General features: G+C 42.0%; 1 protein-coding gene across 1 annotated transcript in view; it reads left to right on the forward strand.

Moving 5' to 3' along the window:
* MYO3B (myosin IIIB) overlaps positions 1 to 17,404 on the forward strand; it is a 444,395-nt gene that overhangs the window by 13,209 nt on the left and 413,782 nt on the right. Inside the window, 3 exon segments of the mRNA XM_070360748.1 lie at positions 1,434 to 1,538; positions 1,774 to 1,873; positions 4,086 to 4,162. Of these exon segments, the coding sequence (XP_070216849.1) occupies positions 1,434 to 1,538; positions 1,774 to 1,873; positions 4,086 to 4,162 (282 nt within the window).

Below are 17,404 nucleotides of genomic sequence, written 5' to 3' on the forward strand. Positions count from 1 at the left end.
AAGAGTCAGAAGCGACTCAGCCCCCACAAACAATTCTATATTGGATTTTTAGTTGAATAGTGTTTGTGAGCAACTTACATGGTAAAAACATGGGCAGATTCAGCTTAAGTTTTTTAAAACATGGGCAGATTCAGTTAAGTTTCATCTTATTTTGATTCTTAATGTGTGGGCAAGGTATCTGCCATGTATGTAGCAAGAAGAGATACATTCATCAAACAAAAACATTTCCTCACCATTTATTAAAACCTTGCAAATGTTTGTAATTAGAGTCAAATAGATCTTAATGTACTCTTCCCTTGATAAAGAGTGTCTTCTTTTAGGAAAGGTGCTAATCTGTGCTCCCTCAGATTGCCTTGCTTACAAAAAGCCAGTTGACTCAAGCAGCCACAACCAGGGGACGCCCACTGTTCACTAGTTAACTCTTTCTCAAATTACACACAAAGTGCCAGGAGGAAACCTAGGTCTCTAAATCAGGGTCTTGACTTTATATGGACAAGGATGGCTCTGCAGATCTGACAAAAGCTGTGAATTTTCTCAGCAGGAAAGTACAAGATGAATATACAACATGCTGCCTACAGTTTCAAGGTATATACAAGCCCTGCTCAAACCACTTAAGAACCCTTGATTTAAAATGGCATATAGCACACCCAAACCTACACATTGCCTTCTGCATTTAGTCAAAATTATCCTTGAAAACCCTTAAGTTGCTGTGAAAAAATAATATGCCTAGCTTATGTATCTAAAATCTCGGTATATTCTATAACAGAGAGCAAATATGAAAGCTGTACGTTTAGAATGTTTTTAATTACAGGGGAAAAAAAGAGCATAAAGTTGCTGAGCTTCTAAAGTTGAATATGAAAAGGTTAAATGAACATATGATGCGGCTCCATTCCATAAATCTGACATGCAGTAGCAACTCTAGAAAGAGCTGCTGGTTGGGCGTCTGGTGTCTGCAGTGCCAGCACTGGAGACAAGATTTGAAATAAAATTTATCCCCTCCCAAGAATCAAGGGCATTCATCTTGACTTTGTCTTTCCTTCAAACTGCATGTGTGTGTGTGTGTGTGTTTAAACAGACAGTATTCATGTAAAATTTCCGATAACAACTCACCATGATTATTATATGCATTCTCTTTTTAATGTCTAAATAATGTCTTGTGCTTTGCTATTTAACTTGAGAAAGAAGTCAGCTTTTTTGGACTTGTATTTTCAATCATAAGTCATCACCTTGAATAAATATACACAAACACATACACACAGAGAACTAGATTTGTGCAATGGAAATGTGAAGTTTCATTGTTCCAACCTAGAGTTTTGTGATTTGCAAATTTACTACTTGAGGTCGGTAATTGGTGGGCTTTTCCTAATGTCTTTTTTCTTTTCTTTTTGTATGTATGCTCCTGCTGTCTCTCTCCCCGGCACCTCCTCTTGCAGCTGTGTAATGGGGGCTCAGTCACCGAGCTTGTCAAAAGTCTACTTAGGTGCAACCAGCGGTTGGACGAAGCAGTGATCTCATACATCTTATATGGGGCCCTCTTGGTAAGGATGTCCTTCAAGGTGGGGTCGAGGGGGCAGTTTGTCATTGGTTGGCTCCCCACAGCATACTAACAAGGGGAAACTGCTCTATAATATGCAAGGTGTATTAACAGCAGGGAGGTGTAGCCTAATATGGACTTTGATTAGATTTTAATAGTAGGGTAATTGTTTAAAACTAACCATTGCAAATTTTCCTTTTCTCTTTCCTGTTGTTTGGTGGCGATGGGACTCCATGAAGGGCCTTCAGCATTTGCACAATAACCGAATCATCCACCGTGATGTCAAGGGGAATAACATTCTTCTGACAACAGAAGGAGGAGTTAAGCTCGTTGACTTTGGTAATGACGGCTTGTCGTTTGTTTTCTTGATGTGTGCAGTTTAGCCAAAGGCAGCCATTTATTGTGATCTCAGAAGACTGGGGCCTCTCTTCTACACCAAAGGCTGAGGGCCTTTCCAGTGACGCACAGGCTGGAGAGTCGGGGTGGGGAGCGGGGTTCACCAGATGGATCACCCTAGGAGATGCTGTTTGTTAATCTATTTTCAACTTTAGAAGCAATTTTATTAAAGAGAGAATATGAAAGTGTTTCAAAAGAAAAATTTGATGGGAAAAACTTTGGTTTGTTGCGAAGGATTTCACAACTCAGGGCAATTGTCTATAATTTACATTTTGTCTATTATTCTTTTGCATATGAAAAGAGAAAACCGTTTGGTCTTTTAAATGACTTTCTCTAGCCTCAGGCATACTAATTCCCTGTGAGCAGAAGGTAAAATACTCCTTTGGGTCTGGAAACTAACATCCCTTTAAATTGTGATTATTGCTGCTACATGTGAGGCTGGTTGAACTGGAAACATTAACAAGAAATGGAAGGGTGAGAGGCAACAGAGTTATATCACCTAAGGCCAGGGAACTATTAATATCTCCTTACAACACTCCTTGTATTGAATCCAACAAACCATTTGATTTTCCTTTTTAAGTTTATCAAATGGTTTAATCTTCTAAATGAATTTAACAACAGTTAGTCCTTCAGCATGACTGCTATAAATAATGAGAAAACATTTACAGAAGCACTTTTTAAAATGTTCTTTTTCAGTGTCAGCATAGGAGGAGAAAAGATGATTTTGTATGTTCATTGCTTTATTGGTAAGAAAGAATTTAGTGTTAAAATGTATCAGTGAATCATTTGCTCAGAAGAAATTACTCAAAGATAAATGAAATTGCACTAAGTAATTGGTCTGTTTTTTAAAAAAGCAAAGAAAAATTTTAGGGTGTTTAAATAGAGTTTAAAGAACCCTCTCTGGCTTCCTAATAAAGAGTAAAGAATGCAAGCAGTTAGTGAAACTACCCTCAAAAAACAACCCATGGTAGTTGGCAAATCTATGCCTAATGTTCTTAAAGATATGTTCTTTGCTGATGAGCACATGTATCCAAGTTTTTTAGTTCTTATTGACAACATTAGTGGCAACTATTGTCATTGTCTTAAGGGCTGTGGTAGATTTCTGCTTGGTATAAAACAGTACCTTATATTTGTAAAATGCTTTCCATTTTACAAATGCTTTTCATTTTCAAAATTTATGTCATTTTCACAGTTGTTCCCTTACTTGAGGTTTAAGAGCTCTTTGTGTTAGGTGTAATGAGCAGTATTGTCCCCAGTTTAAAGGTGAGAAAACTGAGACTCATTGTGAGGTTGTCTGCTTGAGGTCTAATAGGAAAAGGCATAATTGCTATGGGAAACAGGGCTTCTGACTGCTAATCCAATTCACCTTTATATCTGTTGTGGCATAAAAAAGAGAACTGACCAAAGACTAAAACAAAGTACATGGGAATTATATTAAAATTCAAGTCCTCGACATTGAGTCCTAGATAATAATAGTCTTAGTCTATTTCTTTTTCCATTTGACAAGTGTATTTTTCTTGACAGGTTTCCAGCCTTCTAGGTAAGATAAAGCACTGAAAATTTTTTATGTCTACACTGATGTTCAATTATAGATAATACATGCCAATTTTCTTCCTCCATCAAATGAAGCACCATTTTTAGATATCACCTGAAATATTTTGGAAATATAGTAGGAAGGTATTTGGGGTTAATCCTAGTTCTCGATGCTTTCTTTTGATTCCAATTTTGCAGCAGTACGGATAGAAATATTCACTAGAAAAAAAAATACCCCAGTGATTTAGATAGAGTGATAAATGCTCATACCTACAGTGCTCATAACTACAGCCTGTGAGCCAAGTCTGACCTGTGTCCCATTTTTGTTCACCCTATGAACTAAGAAGGATTTTTATATTTTTTAACAGTTGGGGAAAAAATCAAAAGAAGAGCATGATACGTGAAAATGATATACATCCCTAAATAAATTTTTGCGAAAACACAACCATACTCATTTGCTTTTGTGTTATCTGAGCTGCTTTTGCAGAGTTGAGTAGTTGTGACAGGCCTTAAGCTCACAAAGTCTAAGATATTTGCTGTCTGACCCTCTATGGAAGAAGTTTGCCAGCCCTGGTCTAGCATCGTCTGCTCGCTGCTGAATTATGACACGCTTTTCTTGTAGGTGTCTCAGCTCAACTCACCAGTACACGTCTACGGAGAAACACATCTGTTGGCACCCCATTCTGGATGGCCCCTGAGGTGAGCAGAGGGCATCTATTTCTGTGTATTTGTTGAAAGCCTTGGTACTATGCCTTTTTTATGGGAAAGTCACACACTTCACAAAACTTTCAGCAAGAAGGAAATCCTTTATCCTCATTGAACTGTGGGAGTTCTGATTTGGTGGGTGAGAGTGATGACACTTAATCTCAGGACTAAGTGACAGAGGCCCATAGAATACCTTCAGGCAGTTAGAAAAAAGGCCTTCTCCAGAAGACGCCATGTTCTCCGAGGGTCATGGCTTGGCAAGTTCATCCCACCATTGTGTAAATTAGCAGAGGTCACCTTCCCTGGATAGAGGCAGACCCAGTGACACATGGCTCAATGAAGAGACAGATTTCAGTTCCAGGTGGCCTTCAGAACAATATGCCATAGTCCTAGCTTTTTTTTTTTTTTTTAATACTGGATACATAACAACTTCTCTTGTGTGCTTTTTTCTATCTCTAGTGAAACCTGGGATTTGGGTCTAATTTTTAGTTCTGGCATCACCACAAAATCCTCTGTGAAATGACACATATAAAAGTTTGCAGAATTTCCAGGCTAGATACCAACAGACCCTGAAGCACAGCTACAGCTTTGCTTGTCAGATCAGCATTGAATTCCACAGCACTCCGGCCTGGGATCAAGCAAATGCCCTCTGTTAATAAGAGGACTTGTGTAGTCATCTCCTTAGAGATGGGGGGAAATGTATTATGAAAAACTACAAAGCCAGCAACATTAAAATTAACAGTTTTAATTTAATGAGACAAATGACATTGTTTTGTGAAACTCAGTTGTCCTTTGCAGTGTGAATCCATTTCAGAGCATGACAGCATGGATTACTTTGAGTTACTTTGTCATTCTTATTACTGCATACCGTGTGGTGATCCGGTTCTCCCATCGCTTTACTCTGTCTCAGCTGTGTGATCTCCTTGTTTAAATAGCATCTCCTTTGGCCTCTAACCGGCACATCTCTGTTGACTTGATGACAGCTTCATAATAAAAATAAATATGGGCATTGAAGTTTTGTAGCAAATGACCATCCAGATAATCTGGAACACGTTTTTTTTTACTGCAACTTCTCCCATTTCATTATTACATATAAAATTATCATTGAAACAAAAGTGAAAATGAAGTCACTCAGTCGTGTCCAACTCTTCGTGACCCCATGGACTGCAGCCCGCCAGGCTCCTCCATCCATGGGATTTTCCAGGCTAGAGTACTGGAGTGGGGTGCCATCGCCTTCTCCAACTGAAACAAAGGCAAACCATAAAAATTTTCATAGGGATCTCATGAACTCTACTTTGAGAAACACTGTAGGACAAAGTCAACATTCCTTTGGATGAGGAATGAAGCCATTCACATTCAAGCCTCTCTGCTGTCCAACCTCATCTCAGGTCACTTTTCCCCAATTTACTTTTTTTTTAATGCCTCAGCAGTAGTGGAAAAACAAGTAATTCCCCAAATCTGTCCTTATATATCATTTCTTTAAACCTTTCTATATATTGTTACATCATCTGGAGTGGACTTCAGAGCTCTGCAACTTTCCTCAATCTTCAGTTCAGTTCAGTTCACTCAGCTGTGTCCGACTCTTTGCGACCCCATGAGTTGCAGCACACCAGGCCTCCCTGTCCATCAGCAACTCCCAGAGTTCACCCAAACTCATGTCCATAGAGTCGGTGATGCCATCCAGCCATCTCATCCTCTGTCGTCCCCTTCTCCTCCTGCCCTCAATCTTTCCCAGCATCAGGGTCTTTTTAAATGAGTCAACTCTTTGCATGAGGTGGCCAAAGTATTGGAGTTTCAGCTTTAGCATCAGTCCTTCCAATGAACACCCAGGACTGATCTCCTTTAGGATGGACTGGTTGGATCTCCTTGCAGTCCCAGGGACTCTCAAGAGTCTTTTCCAAAACTACAGTTCAAAAGCATCAATTCTTCAGTGCTCAGCTTTCTTCACAGTCCAACTCTCATATCCATACATGACCACTGGAAAAACCATAGCCTTGACTAGACAGACCTTTGTTGGCAAAGTAATGTCTCTGCCTCAATCTTCAAGTCTCTCTCAAATGCTATTCCCCTAGGAAACTGTCCTTATCCTTGGCCAACAATGAGTCTCTTTTCCCTGAGTGTCCACTGCAGCCTTTACGCTCTCCATTAGCAAGATATGACCATTGTACTATAGTTATTGACAAGCAGGTCTTCTAACTGAACTCCAAACTCTAGCAGGGACTTGGGATGCTAGGTTCTCAGTGTAGTGCTTGGTAGAGTAGGAGCTTAATGTGCATCTGTTGAATGAATGAATATATTGGTTAAAAAGGAAAAATCAAGGAGAAGATGAGTTTGGAGGGTAGATTGAGGAGGGCTTTATTACTATTGATATTCACACATTGCTTTGTTGATTTTGGTCGATTTATTATTAAAGGAAAGCATAACTGAGGCCACTCAATTCTTATTTAGGGTGGCATAAGTCAGAAGATGGTATTCCCATTCCAGCCTTCAGCAAGTTGGTGTTCTCAGAACCACAGAACACAGAAAAGGGAAAGCTGCTCTTGGCTTTATACATTTCTCATGAAGTGTTGGTGACTTTTAGGTTTCAGCTGGGTTGAAGAAAATATGTGGAATGTTTCTACTAGGGGCAGTTTAGTGGCCCATGGTGAGCTTCTGTCGCCCAGATTGCCTGGAACTGGTTCCCTTCTTATCAGGGAAAGGCTAGTGTTGCATTTTGCCTGCTATAGTGGATAAATTGAGGAGCAGGCAGATTATGGTATGGAGACCTTGAGAGTACCTCTCAGGAGCCAAGTGCCCAGTTCCTGAGTATGACTCAGAGGTTCTCTCAGAATATGTGTTGCATCCAAGACACTTTGGGACCAGGCTGCAGCTCCTGGGACTCAGTCCTACACTGTCCTCACGTTTTTATTCCCCAGAGTCTTTTTGCTCCATGACCCGCTACAAGAATGTCCATAGGAAGAATCTTACATTTGTCAGTTCCATTCAAGAAACTTAAAAAAAATTATTTTATTGAAGTATAGTTGACTAACAATGTTGTATTAATTTCAGTAGTGATTCAGTTATACATATTTATATTCTTTTCTATTATGGTTTATTACAGGATATTGATTATAGCTTTCTGTGCTATACAGTAGGTCCTTGTTTTTTGTCTATTCTATATATAATAGTTTGCATGTTAACCCCAAACTCCCAGTCCATCCTCCCCTACCCACTCACCCCCTTGGCAACCCTAAGACTGTTCTCTTTATCTGTGAGTCTGTTTCTGTTTGGGTGATAAGTTCATTAATATCATATTTTAGATTCCACATATAAGTGATATCATATGGTATTAGTCTTTCTCCTTCTGACTTACTTCACTTAATATGATAATCTCTAGTTTCATCTGTGTTGCTGCAAATGACATTATTTCATTTTTTTTTATGGCTGAGTAGTTTTCCTTTTGGGCTTCTCTGATTGTTCAGTTGTAAAGAATCCACTTGCAATGCAGGAGACCCCAATTCAATTCCTGGGTTGGGAAGATCCACTGGAGAAGGGATAGGTACTCCAGTATTCTTGGGCTTCCCTTGTAGCTCAGCTGTAAAGAATCTGCCTGCAATACGGGAGATCTGGGTTTGATCCCTGGGTTGGGAAGATCCCCTGGAGAAGGGAAAGGCTACCCTCTCTAGTATTCTAGCCTGGAGAATTCCATGGACTGTATAGTCCATGGGGTCGCAAAGAGTCAGACAGGACTGAGCGACTTTCACTAGTGTGCCTTTCAACAAACTTATACTGTCCTTCTGTGAGGTCAGGGTTTGGGTCAAGAGGAGTCCTTGAAAGGATAATCAGTAATGGTTCAAATGGATATTGTCTTTGTATGGTGGCCTGCATAGTATATTGACCTTAACATGCTTTCATTTCTGCTTATGTGAATAAGTGGTATTTAGATTAAATATGGGAGAAGGCAATGACAACCCACTCCAGTACTCTTGCCTGGAAAATCTCATGGGCGGAGGAGCCTGGTAGGCTGCAGTCCATGGGGTCGTTAAGAGTCGGACACGACTGAGCCACTTCACTTTCACTTTTCACTTTCATGCATTGGAGAAGGAAATGGCAACCCACTCCAGTGTTCTTGCCTGGAGAATCCCAGGGACAGGGGAGCCTGCCATTTATGAGGTTGCACTAAGTCGGAAGCGACTTAGCAGCAGCAGCAGATTAAATATGACAGCAATGCATATAATGCCAGTGCCAGTGGGATAAAATGATTGCATGCCACAGTGCCTTTACTTTGAAAACACAGTTGAAAGATCCTTGACCGTATTTTATTTTGTATAATTTATTTAATTTTTGACTGTGCTGGGCCTTCATTGCTGCTTGGGCTTTTCTCTAGTTGCAGTGAGCAGGAGTTACTCTCTAGCTGTATTATGCAGGCTTCTCCTGTGGCGGCTTCTCTTGTTGTGAAGCACTGGTTCCAGGTCATGTGGGCTTCAGTAGTTGCAGCACGTGAGCTTAGCAGTTGTGGCTCCTGGGCTCTAGAGTAGTTGTGATGCATTGGCTTAGCTGCTGCTCAACATGTGGGATCTTCCCGGTTCAAGGATTGAACTTGTATCTCCAGCATTGGCAGGCAGATTCTTTACCAGCGGGTCACCAGGGAAGCCTCTATTTTATTTCTGAGAAATTGAACCAAATTATTTTTTTCCCTGTTGCATTTGCATTTTGATTTCACCAGCCTGAGTAACTCCAACATCTATAATAATTCAAATAGGCTATAGGCTTCAAACCAGGTAGCTGATGACATGTGACCAGACCACCGTCAAGGGTTGACTTTCAGTCCAAACAGCAGTTTACCAGGGCAGCTCGAAGCTGCACCATGAATTATCATATTCACAACACTCTCCACTTACTTTCTCTTGCCACCTCATGTAGACACTAGGAAGGCTGAAAGATGCTGAGTGAAAGTGGTACCAACTCAGCCATGTAGGAGAAGAAAAATCCCAGGGGGTGCCCTTAATATTATAGTACTTTGCAACAGTGCTACTGGGGAGTTATTGGCTGGCATAGTAAGAGTTATTCTAGAAGTCAATATCAATAGAGTTTTTTTTTTTTTTTTTTTTAAACAAACTGAGCATGTCAGTAGCATACTGTGACTCAGCAAGATGATTTTAAATGGGAAAGAAAGATGCTCAACATTAGAAACCAAGAGTCGGACACGACTGAGTGACTGAACTGAACTGAATCATATTGCATTCTCCCTGTGTATTCGCTTTCACGTGGCCATCATGTTATAAGGACACCAGTAATACTGGATTAGGGACCCATTCTGCTCCAGTATGACCTCACTTTAATCAATTACATCTGCAGCAACCCTATTTTCAAGTAATTTCACATTCTGAGGTCCTGGGAGCTAACACCTTAACGTATCTTTCTTGGAGGACACAATTCAACCTGTAACAACTCTCCAGAATACTTAGCACTCCTCCTCTGTAGTAAATAATTCAGATTTCTAAGGTAATCAGCCAGTCATTTTGAATCTACAGATCCTCATGTTACAGGTGCTAGGTTAGTTAGCTCAGCTTTGCCTGTCTGCACACATGCACACACACACGCACACACACACACATACACACCCTTCTTGCTCAGCCTTAGGTCTTTGAGGCAAACACAGTTCTTTGTGTATGTGCTAGAATGTACCAATGTTCTTCTGGATGTACTGCCTTCTCACATGGAGCCTCAACACCTTGAGGATTCTGTGCTATTCTACCTGCTCTCTGGTCAGGTATTTTGGGATTATTTCCGAGATGCTTGGTGTAGGTCACTTCCCTCAACCTAATTAACAGTGAGCCTCTGATCTCCCTCCTTGCCTGTGACTGTGGCTTGTCTCTTATATATATATGTATATATAAAACACCGGTAAAGGGAGAACTGCGTTAACTCACACGATCCTCCCTTTACCCATGTTTATTGCTTCTTTTCTCCATCACTGTCTCCTGACAGCCAGTTTCTTATAATAATATGAATAGTAACATCTCACATATGCATAGAACTTTTACAAATATTGTTTTTAAGCGCTTGCTACCTGTGAAGATGCCAGTTAGGCATGATGACATTGCTTTTATAGAGAAGGAATCTAAGGCTCTGCCAGGCTAAGTGCTCAGGAACACTGGGTGGGTAGGTGGGTAACTTGAGAAGGCAATGGCACCCCAGTCCAGTACTCTTGCCTGGAAAATCCCATGGACGGAGGAGCCTGGTAGGCTGTAGTCCATGGGGTCGTGAAGAGTCGGACACGACTGAGCAACTTCACTTTCACTTTTCACTTTCATGCATTGGAGAAGGAAATGGCAACCCACTCCAGTGTTCTTGCCTGGAGAATCCCAGGGACGGGGGAGCCTGGTGGGCTGCCGTCTATGGGGTCACACAGAGTCGGACACGACTGAAGCGACTTAGCAGGTGGGTAACAGTAACTGGAATCTTTGGGTTGTGACTCAGTGAACTCAGGCACTTCCAATACAGCCCATGCCCACTGTCAGTATTGGATTGCTCGGCCAGTGTTTGCGTTGAACATCTGCCAGATAATATCCTGGTTCATAGCAGAAAGGCACACAAGCCTGATTTATGTTTATGGTGATGGCAGGGGTATAGGACTAGTTGATCCTTAATCTACCTTTCCTACCATCACAGGTACTGAAGAATTAAACTGAGTATTTATAAATGATTGAAAACCAAAGAAAGTGACCAAGATCATCATTATTGTTTTATTGAGGATATTTGTAGACTCTGTTAAAATAATGCCTTACAGTTAGCTGGGAAGCACGGGTGGGACCATGCTGATTGTTAAAATATTGAAATACTTTTGTCCTAGATGGTAGGTGGCTGCCATCCAGAACCTCTAGAGTACTCTTTGGCCACCAGAAGTGCCTGTCTCTTTCCCTGGACACCCAGATTTCCTAACAGCCCAGCATATCCAGGGGATAATGTCTAGGAAGAAGGGTGTCTTAAGAACCAGCTTCAGGGCCATGTGTAGCTGATTGGCCGATAGTTTGAATATTTCACCTGCTCAGCAAGCATACAGCAGGAAGAACACTTGCAGTTACTGAGGCTCTACCCGTGAATGCACTGGGACTAGGATGGGTGCTTTTTTAATATGTCGTTTTATTTCATTCTCACAATGGCCCTCTGGAGTAGATACTATTTTCTTCATTTTACCACTAAGGAAAGTGAGGCTCAAAGACGTGAAGGAGATATTGTGTCCAGATTCCCATATCTGGTAAGTACTGGAGCTCTTTGACTTTTCAGAGAGCATGGGAATCCAAGTGCCATTTTACAGGTGAGGAAACGAAGGCAGAGAGAAGATACTCTTTGAGCTAGTTCAGACCATATTTGACCCCAGAATTCAGGTCTCCTAGTCCACTGGCCTTGTGTTCTTCAGCTTCAGTGTTTTCATATGGGACGTATGGTGAGGAACGTGTGTGCTGAGCTGGCTCCTCTGTCAAAGCCGTGCAGAGACGGAGGGGTGGTAGAAGAACATTCTGAAACTGGAGTATGAGCCACATCATTTTAAAAGACTTACACGAAGGACCTATCACCTGTAATTTATAGGTTGAGTATACTTTTCCCTCTCACCAAGGAGAGAAGCAGCCTATAGATTAAGCGTCCAGTTTATGTGGCGTCTTCCTAAAACAGCCAAAGTCTGTTTCTGTATTAGAAAGCAGAATTGTGGATGAAATAAACATTTGCTTCTTTTTAGAAAATTTTTTTTTCATTTTTACTTCCATCTGCTGGTTGTTGCAGACAAGAGCTAATCAGCTGAGCAGAGAAACAGATGTGCTGTGACGGCTCCAAAGATGGATCTCTCTCTGCTTGGCAAAGGGTCGTTGACAGGGGATGGTTGCCATAACAACCAGCTCACACCAATGCAGAAATATCACAGGCTTTTTGCAACCACTCTTGCCTTCATTAATTATGCCATTCTTAGCTAAACGATACAATAATGCTATTTCCTTTGGCACTGCCAGGAATAGAGATGACGAATGAGATGGTTTGTGCTGATGGGCTGAGAAAGTCATAAACCACTACAGAGCTGAAATATTATTGTTGTCATTATTACCATTTTGTTCCCTAAGCTCTAGCTAATGGGTTTGGTACCCAATAAGAATTAATAGCATTTGTTGAGTGCTTACTATGAGCCAGGCACTAAATGCTTTGTATGAATTAATTCATTTGTAATCCTTACAGCAACCCCATGAAATTACTGCTATTACTGGCTCAGTGTTTTAGAGAAAGTAAATAAGTCACAGAAAGTTCTTGTCCTTGGACAGCTGTTAGGTGATGACACCAGGATTTAAACTCAGATATTTAGCTCCAAAATCCCTGCTCTTAACCCCTATACTAGAGCAAACTGTTTATGACTACCAGTATACCAGATAAGATGAATATCTTTTTTTCCAAGTTAAAAATTATTTTAGATCAGAATTATACTTCCTAATATGTTGAGGAAAATACAATATTTCAACATGGCACTAGAAATCAGTATAATTAATGCCTCAGAGAAGGATCTGGAAAAGTAAAATAGCAAAGTTCTTCAGAATAGAGCAATGGCACCCCACTCCAGTACTCTTGCCTGGAATATCCTATGGACGGAGGAGCCTGGTGGGCTGAAGTCCATGAGGTCGCTAAGAGTCGGACATGACTGAGCAACTTGACTTTCACTTTTCACTTTCATGCATCGGAGAAGGGAAGGGCAACCCACTCCAGTGTTCTTGCCTGGAGAATCCTAGGGACGGGGGAGCCTGGTAGGCTGCCGTCTATGGGGTCGCACAGAGTTGGACATGACTAAGGTGACTTAGCAGCAGCAGCAGCAGCAGCAAATTTTAGTTATAGCCCTGCCACTCATTTTTAAAAAGTGAATGTGGTTCAGTTACTTTAATATGGCTTCATTTTCGGTAGAAAAGATAAGAGTACAAATTTTGGAGTCATAGACCTGCGAGCAAATAGTAGGTACCCTACTTACACACCTAATTATGGACCTCAGGCGAGTTACTGAATATTCTGATTAGAAAGATGGGAGAAGTTAAAAGAGGTAAAGTGAGAAGGGAAATTAAGCAGCCTCAGAGGACAAATTGAAATGATGTCCTGAAAGTGCTTACTGCCATACTCATCATAGTGTGTGCTGTAAAAATGGTGGGGCCTGTTGCCTGAACCCTACCTTTCCTGCCCTGTTCTCAGCTCAGAGAGGACTGGCCTGGGTAGTCTCTGCCTCTGAGGTCCATTCTGTGTTTCAGAGAACACTGATGGTTTCTGGGGGAAAGAGACTCTTCCCACTCTCACATTCCGAGCCCCTGGAGTTCCTGGAATAATGAAGAGGGGATTTCTCCAGGCTCTCAGTAAGGGTGAAGTGATGACAATGGTGAGACTTTCAGGGTCCGATTTTACCTGACTCTGTTTTAAAAGGCTGGAGATTCTTGGGACCCCCACATGCCAATCACTTCACTGTGAGGAATATAGGCTTTGGTTGCTCAGGAGATTCAAGTGAGGGATTTAGAACCTTGGATCATTGACTGAAAGACCTGTGTGTCTTCCCCCACAACATTCATCTCTGAGATTCTGCAGCCATTTGTGTTCCCTGATTCCCTCCAAGTTCCTGGGTCAGCCTGTGAGAAGCAAGGATTCCCTCCCTTCTCCTTCTGGGGCAGACCCTACCTGCATTCCCAGGGTGGTCCTGTCTTTGAGGGTCCTGGAGCACAACCCAAACACTTGGGGCTGCGGTGGGTGAAGGGTCACAGTGACTAATGCAGCCCCAGGTTTCACCCTCAGCTTCAGCCCCAGCTCCCCTCTCAGCTGGAGCTCTGCAGAACCATATATCTTCTGTCACTGTGGAGGTGGGGGGCTGGCCCCGGAGGTGGTGGCGACTTGTCCATACCCTCCTCCTGGCAGATCTAAATATAGAACCCCATTTGAGGCCTCAGCTTCCAGATGTGCAGAAGCACGTGGGGACCCCAATCTGCCTCCTGCTCAGGGCTGAGTAAGACGTATCAGAGTCATAGCCTCTGTGAGCATGTCGAATTCCCAGACTGTCCTCCCACCCTTCTCTGGGGAGGTGAGGAAGGTCAAGGCACCTGTTGTTTCCCCTTCTTCACCCACCAAAGAAGAACTGTTCCCTCGGGGGCAGAAGTGTTTGCTGAAGAAATGTCAGAGCCCGCCTCTGCTCCTCCTAGGCTCCAAGTCAAATCACCCGGCGGCTACCCTCTGGTTAGTGCCTCCACTGCCCTGCCCCGGGAACAGGGACTCAGGCCCATGGAAGGGGAAGGGAGTTCACAGCTAGGCCAGTGCTGCCCTGGCTCCTCTGAACGATGGACCCTGAGCTGTGGCAGGAAAGCAGAGGGAGGCGGGCAGTCAGCATTAGGAATGGGACCCAGGGGAGCCTGGGCTGGGCATGAAGCCCGAGTAGGTGGGACTTGTATTCATGGTGCTCTATTATGTCCCAGGTTTTTTCCATACCTTTTATGGTTTTAAAAAGGTAAAGGAAATCACTCTTTGCTAGGACTGTGTGATGTTCCCAAGGGTGCCCTGGTTTGCATGGCGATGTCAGTCTGGGAGAGGACATCACCCAGAGACCACGTGTAGATAAAGGGGTGTGCCCATGAGGGAACATTCAGATGTTTTGTTCGAATTGCTTCCCTTCCTGTTTTTCAGATATACTGTAGAGGAGAAAAACTACCCGCATCCCTTCCCCCTATTAGTTTCTTATTGTGGCTCATGATTCAGTTGTGTTACCTACTGGCTATATAACTTGGGGAGAGTTTCTTAACCCTTCTGAATCTGTTTCCTCCCCTAAGGTAAGACTACCTGACCTAACAGCTGTAAAAAGAATGAAACTGTAGAACTACTCTGGTAGAATTAGATCACTAGCTGACAAAGGAAAGGCACAGTGGAAGGAAGAGTGAGGGCATGGGGCGGTGAGAGGCAGTAGAAATAACCTGCTTAAGTGGAGGGAGTGCTGCATGCTCAGAGTATGGCAGTTACTGTGGCTGTGGCTTACGATGGAACACGAAATCCCTTTGGTAGTGTCTTAGCATTCTGTGTATTATAAGAATCCCTGGGAGATGCCTCACTCATGGAGAAGACATGGACTTTGCTCCTGGTTTGGCTACAAACCAGCTCTGTGACTCAGTTATTCCCCAAGACCTCAGTTTCCTCATCTGTCAAATAGGGGGATTGTGTTAATGAATCCTAGGATCCCTTCCAGCATCCATCTCCAATTTGGGGAACGCTGCTAGGGGAGGGCGGTGGGATTCTCCTGGGTCTCCAAGCACATGTATTTCTTCAGAGTCTTTGAGTGCTAAGGACATATACACAAATTTGGGCTCACTGATTTTGCTTTCACAGGGGAATTCTGTGATACTGGTCCTGAGTCTGAGAGCAGGGCTTGCCAGTTAAGTGTAAGTAATATGTTGGGCTTCCCTAGTGGCTCATTGGTAATGAATTCACCTGCCAGTGCAGGAGATACGGGTTTGACTCCTGGGTCAGAAAGATGTCCTGGAGAAGGAAATGACAACCCACTCCAGTATCCTTGCCTGGGAAATCCCATGAACAGGGAAGTCTGGTAGGCTACAGTCCATAACAAAAAAACAACAACAAAAGTGATATGCTTCCAGGGCTTTGGGGGATTTCAGCACAAAAATTGGTGTTGTGCTGGCCTCAAACCCAGAACAGCCCCCTCTGCCCTCCGCCAGCCGTGCTGGAAAGCGGCGCTGTGTACATGCGCTCTGTGTCTTTCCTCCGCCGGCCATGGTGGGAAGCGGTGTTGTGTACGTGTGCTCTGTGTCTGTTTAAGTTGAACCTTGTTTTATTTTTCTCAAGTCATAAGCTGAGTGTTACAATCCTGACAAAAGGCTTGCAGAACATCATATTTTAATTAGAGACCTTTCTCAATTTTATGTGAACAGCATAATTTAAATTATTACTGGAAGTTTCTCAGTATACGGAATATAGATTCAGTTCTAGCCTTGAGTTTTATGAATGAACCAAAAAAAGCACCACCCCATCAATTTCAGTTCTTCTAGTCCACATCCCTTTTGGAAAAAACCCCTCAAATCTCAAATGTATTCTCCCTTGAAGTTATATTTCATCCAAGGGAAGAGATTTCATGTGCTTATTCAGTATCTCAGCTTGTAACACTTTAAGATGTTTGTATGTAAAACCGATGAATAATATTTGCCACTGGAATATTTATAGCTGCAATTTACAATTCTAGGGAAATTCTATTCTAGAAATCTTTATGATCAATAACATTTATTAATTATGCTGTGTGAATTATGTAAGCAAAATTAAGAATCCTATTTGCCTACCTATTTCTCAGCCCATCTTATTTGCCAGTCTGTTGACTGTATTTTTGGGCTCAAGGTCAGCCAAGGATTAATAGCTTTAGGTCTATTTGCTTTGCCTCTTTTTAAGCTGAATTTAGCTCTTGAGATAACAGCATTTTGCCTGTGTACTTGACTGAAATTTTAATCTTGACCTTTGGTTATAATTTTGGATCACACAATCAATTCTAGTAAGATGAAAAATCGGAACATATAAAGCAAACCTAATTGCATTTTTAATGACATTTTAAAAATTAGTGGAAAAATAAAATAGTCTGAATAACAGCTGTTGTCTTTTAAGTTTTGTAAATCATTTTTTAAAAGAGCAAAACATTTTTCCTTATGGTGGATGGTGCTACTGTAATATTATTTGCTTGAAAATATTGGTTAAAAATCACATTATTGAAAGAGATTTCAGCCCAGCAGCTCTTTGATTTGTCATTTGATAAATGGTTTAAGTTAAATAGTTTGGAGAAATCTAGGTTTTCTGAATGCAGGAGTTCATATGTTAACTACTTTTTATTCCCCTTATATCCAGTCTAATACAGACACTCTTCCCAGATAATGAAGATGTTGAGATGAGGAGAGACTGTTCTCTCGGGTTATTATAGCTCAAGTCTTTCTGCAAAGATAGAGGGTAGACCTCACCCCTGTTTTGGCACCTTTACCAGTAAGCCCTACTCTTGGTCTAGGTTGAAATGAAACTGTAATCATGGGGCATTCCATGGGACTCCGGTGGCCTGAGAAAGTAAAAGTACTATGCCCAGTCTTGTGCTTAAAATGGAATGCGGTATGGTTTAAAGAGAATTGTTTTTAAACTTGTGCAACCCTGGTTTTACAACCAAGACATCACCTTTAACCTGTCAACTTGCTGATGAAGAATCCCCACAGCCAATACATA

Source organism: Bos mutus, chromosome 2 (genome assembly GCF_027580195.1).
Source record: "Bos mutus isolate GX-2022 chromosome 2, NWIPB_WYAK_1.1, whole genome shotgun sequence".
Lineage (NCBI taxonomy): Eukaryota > Metazoa > Chordata > Mammalia > Artiodactyla > Bovidae > Bos > Bos mutus.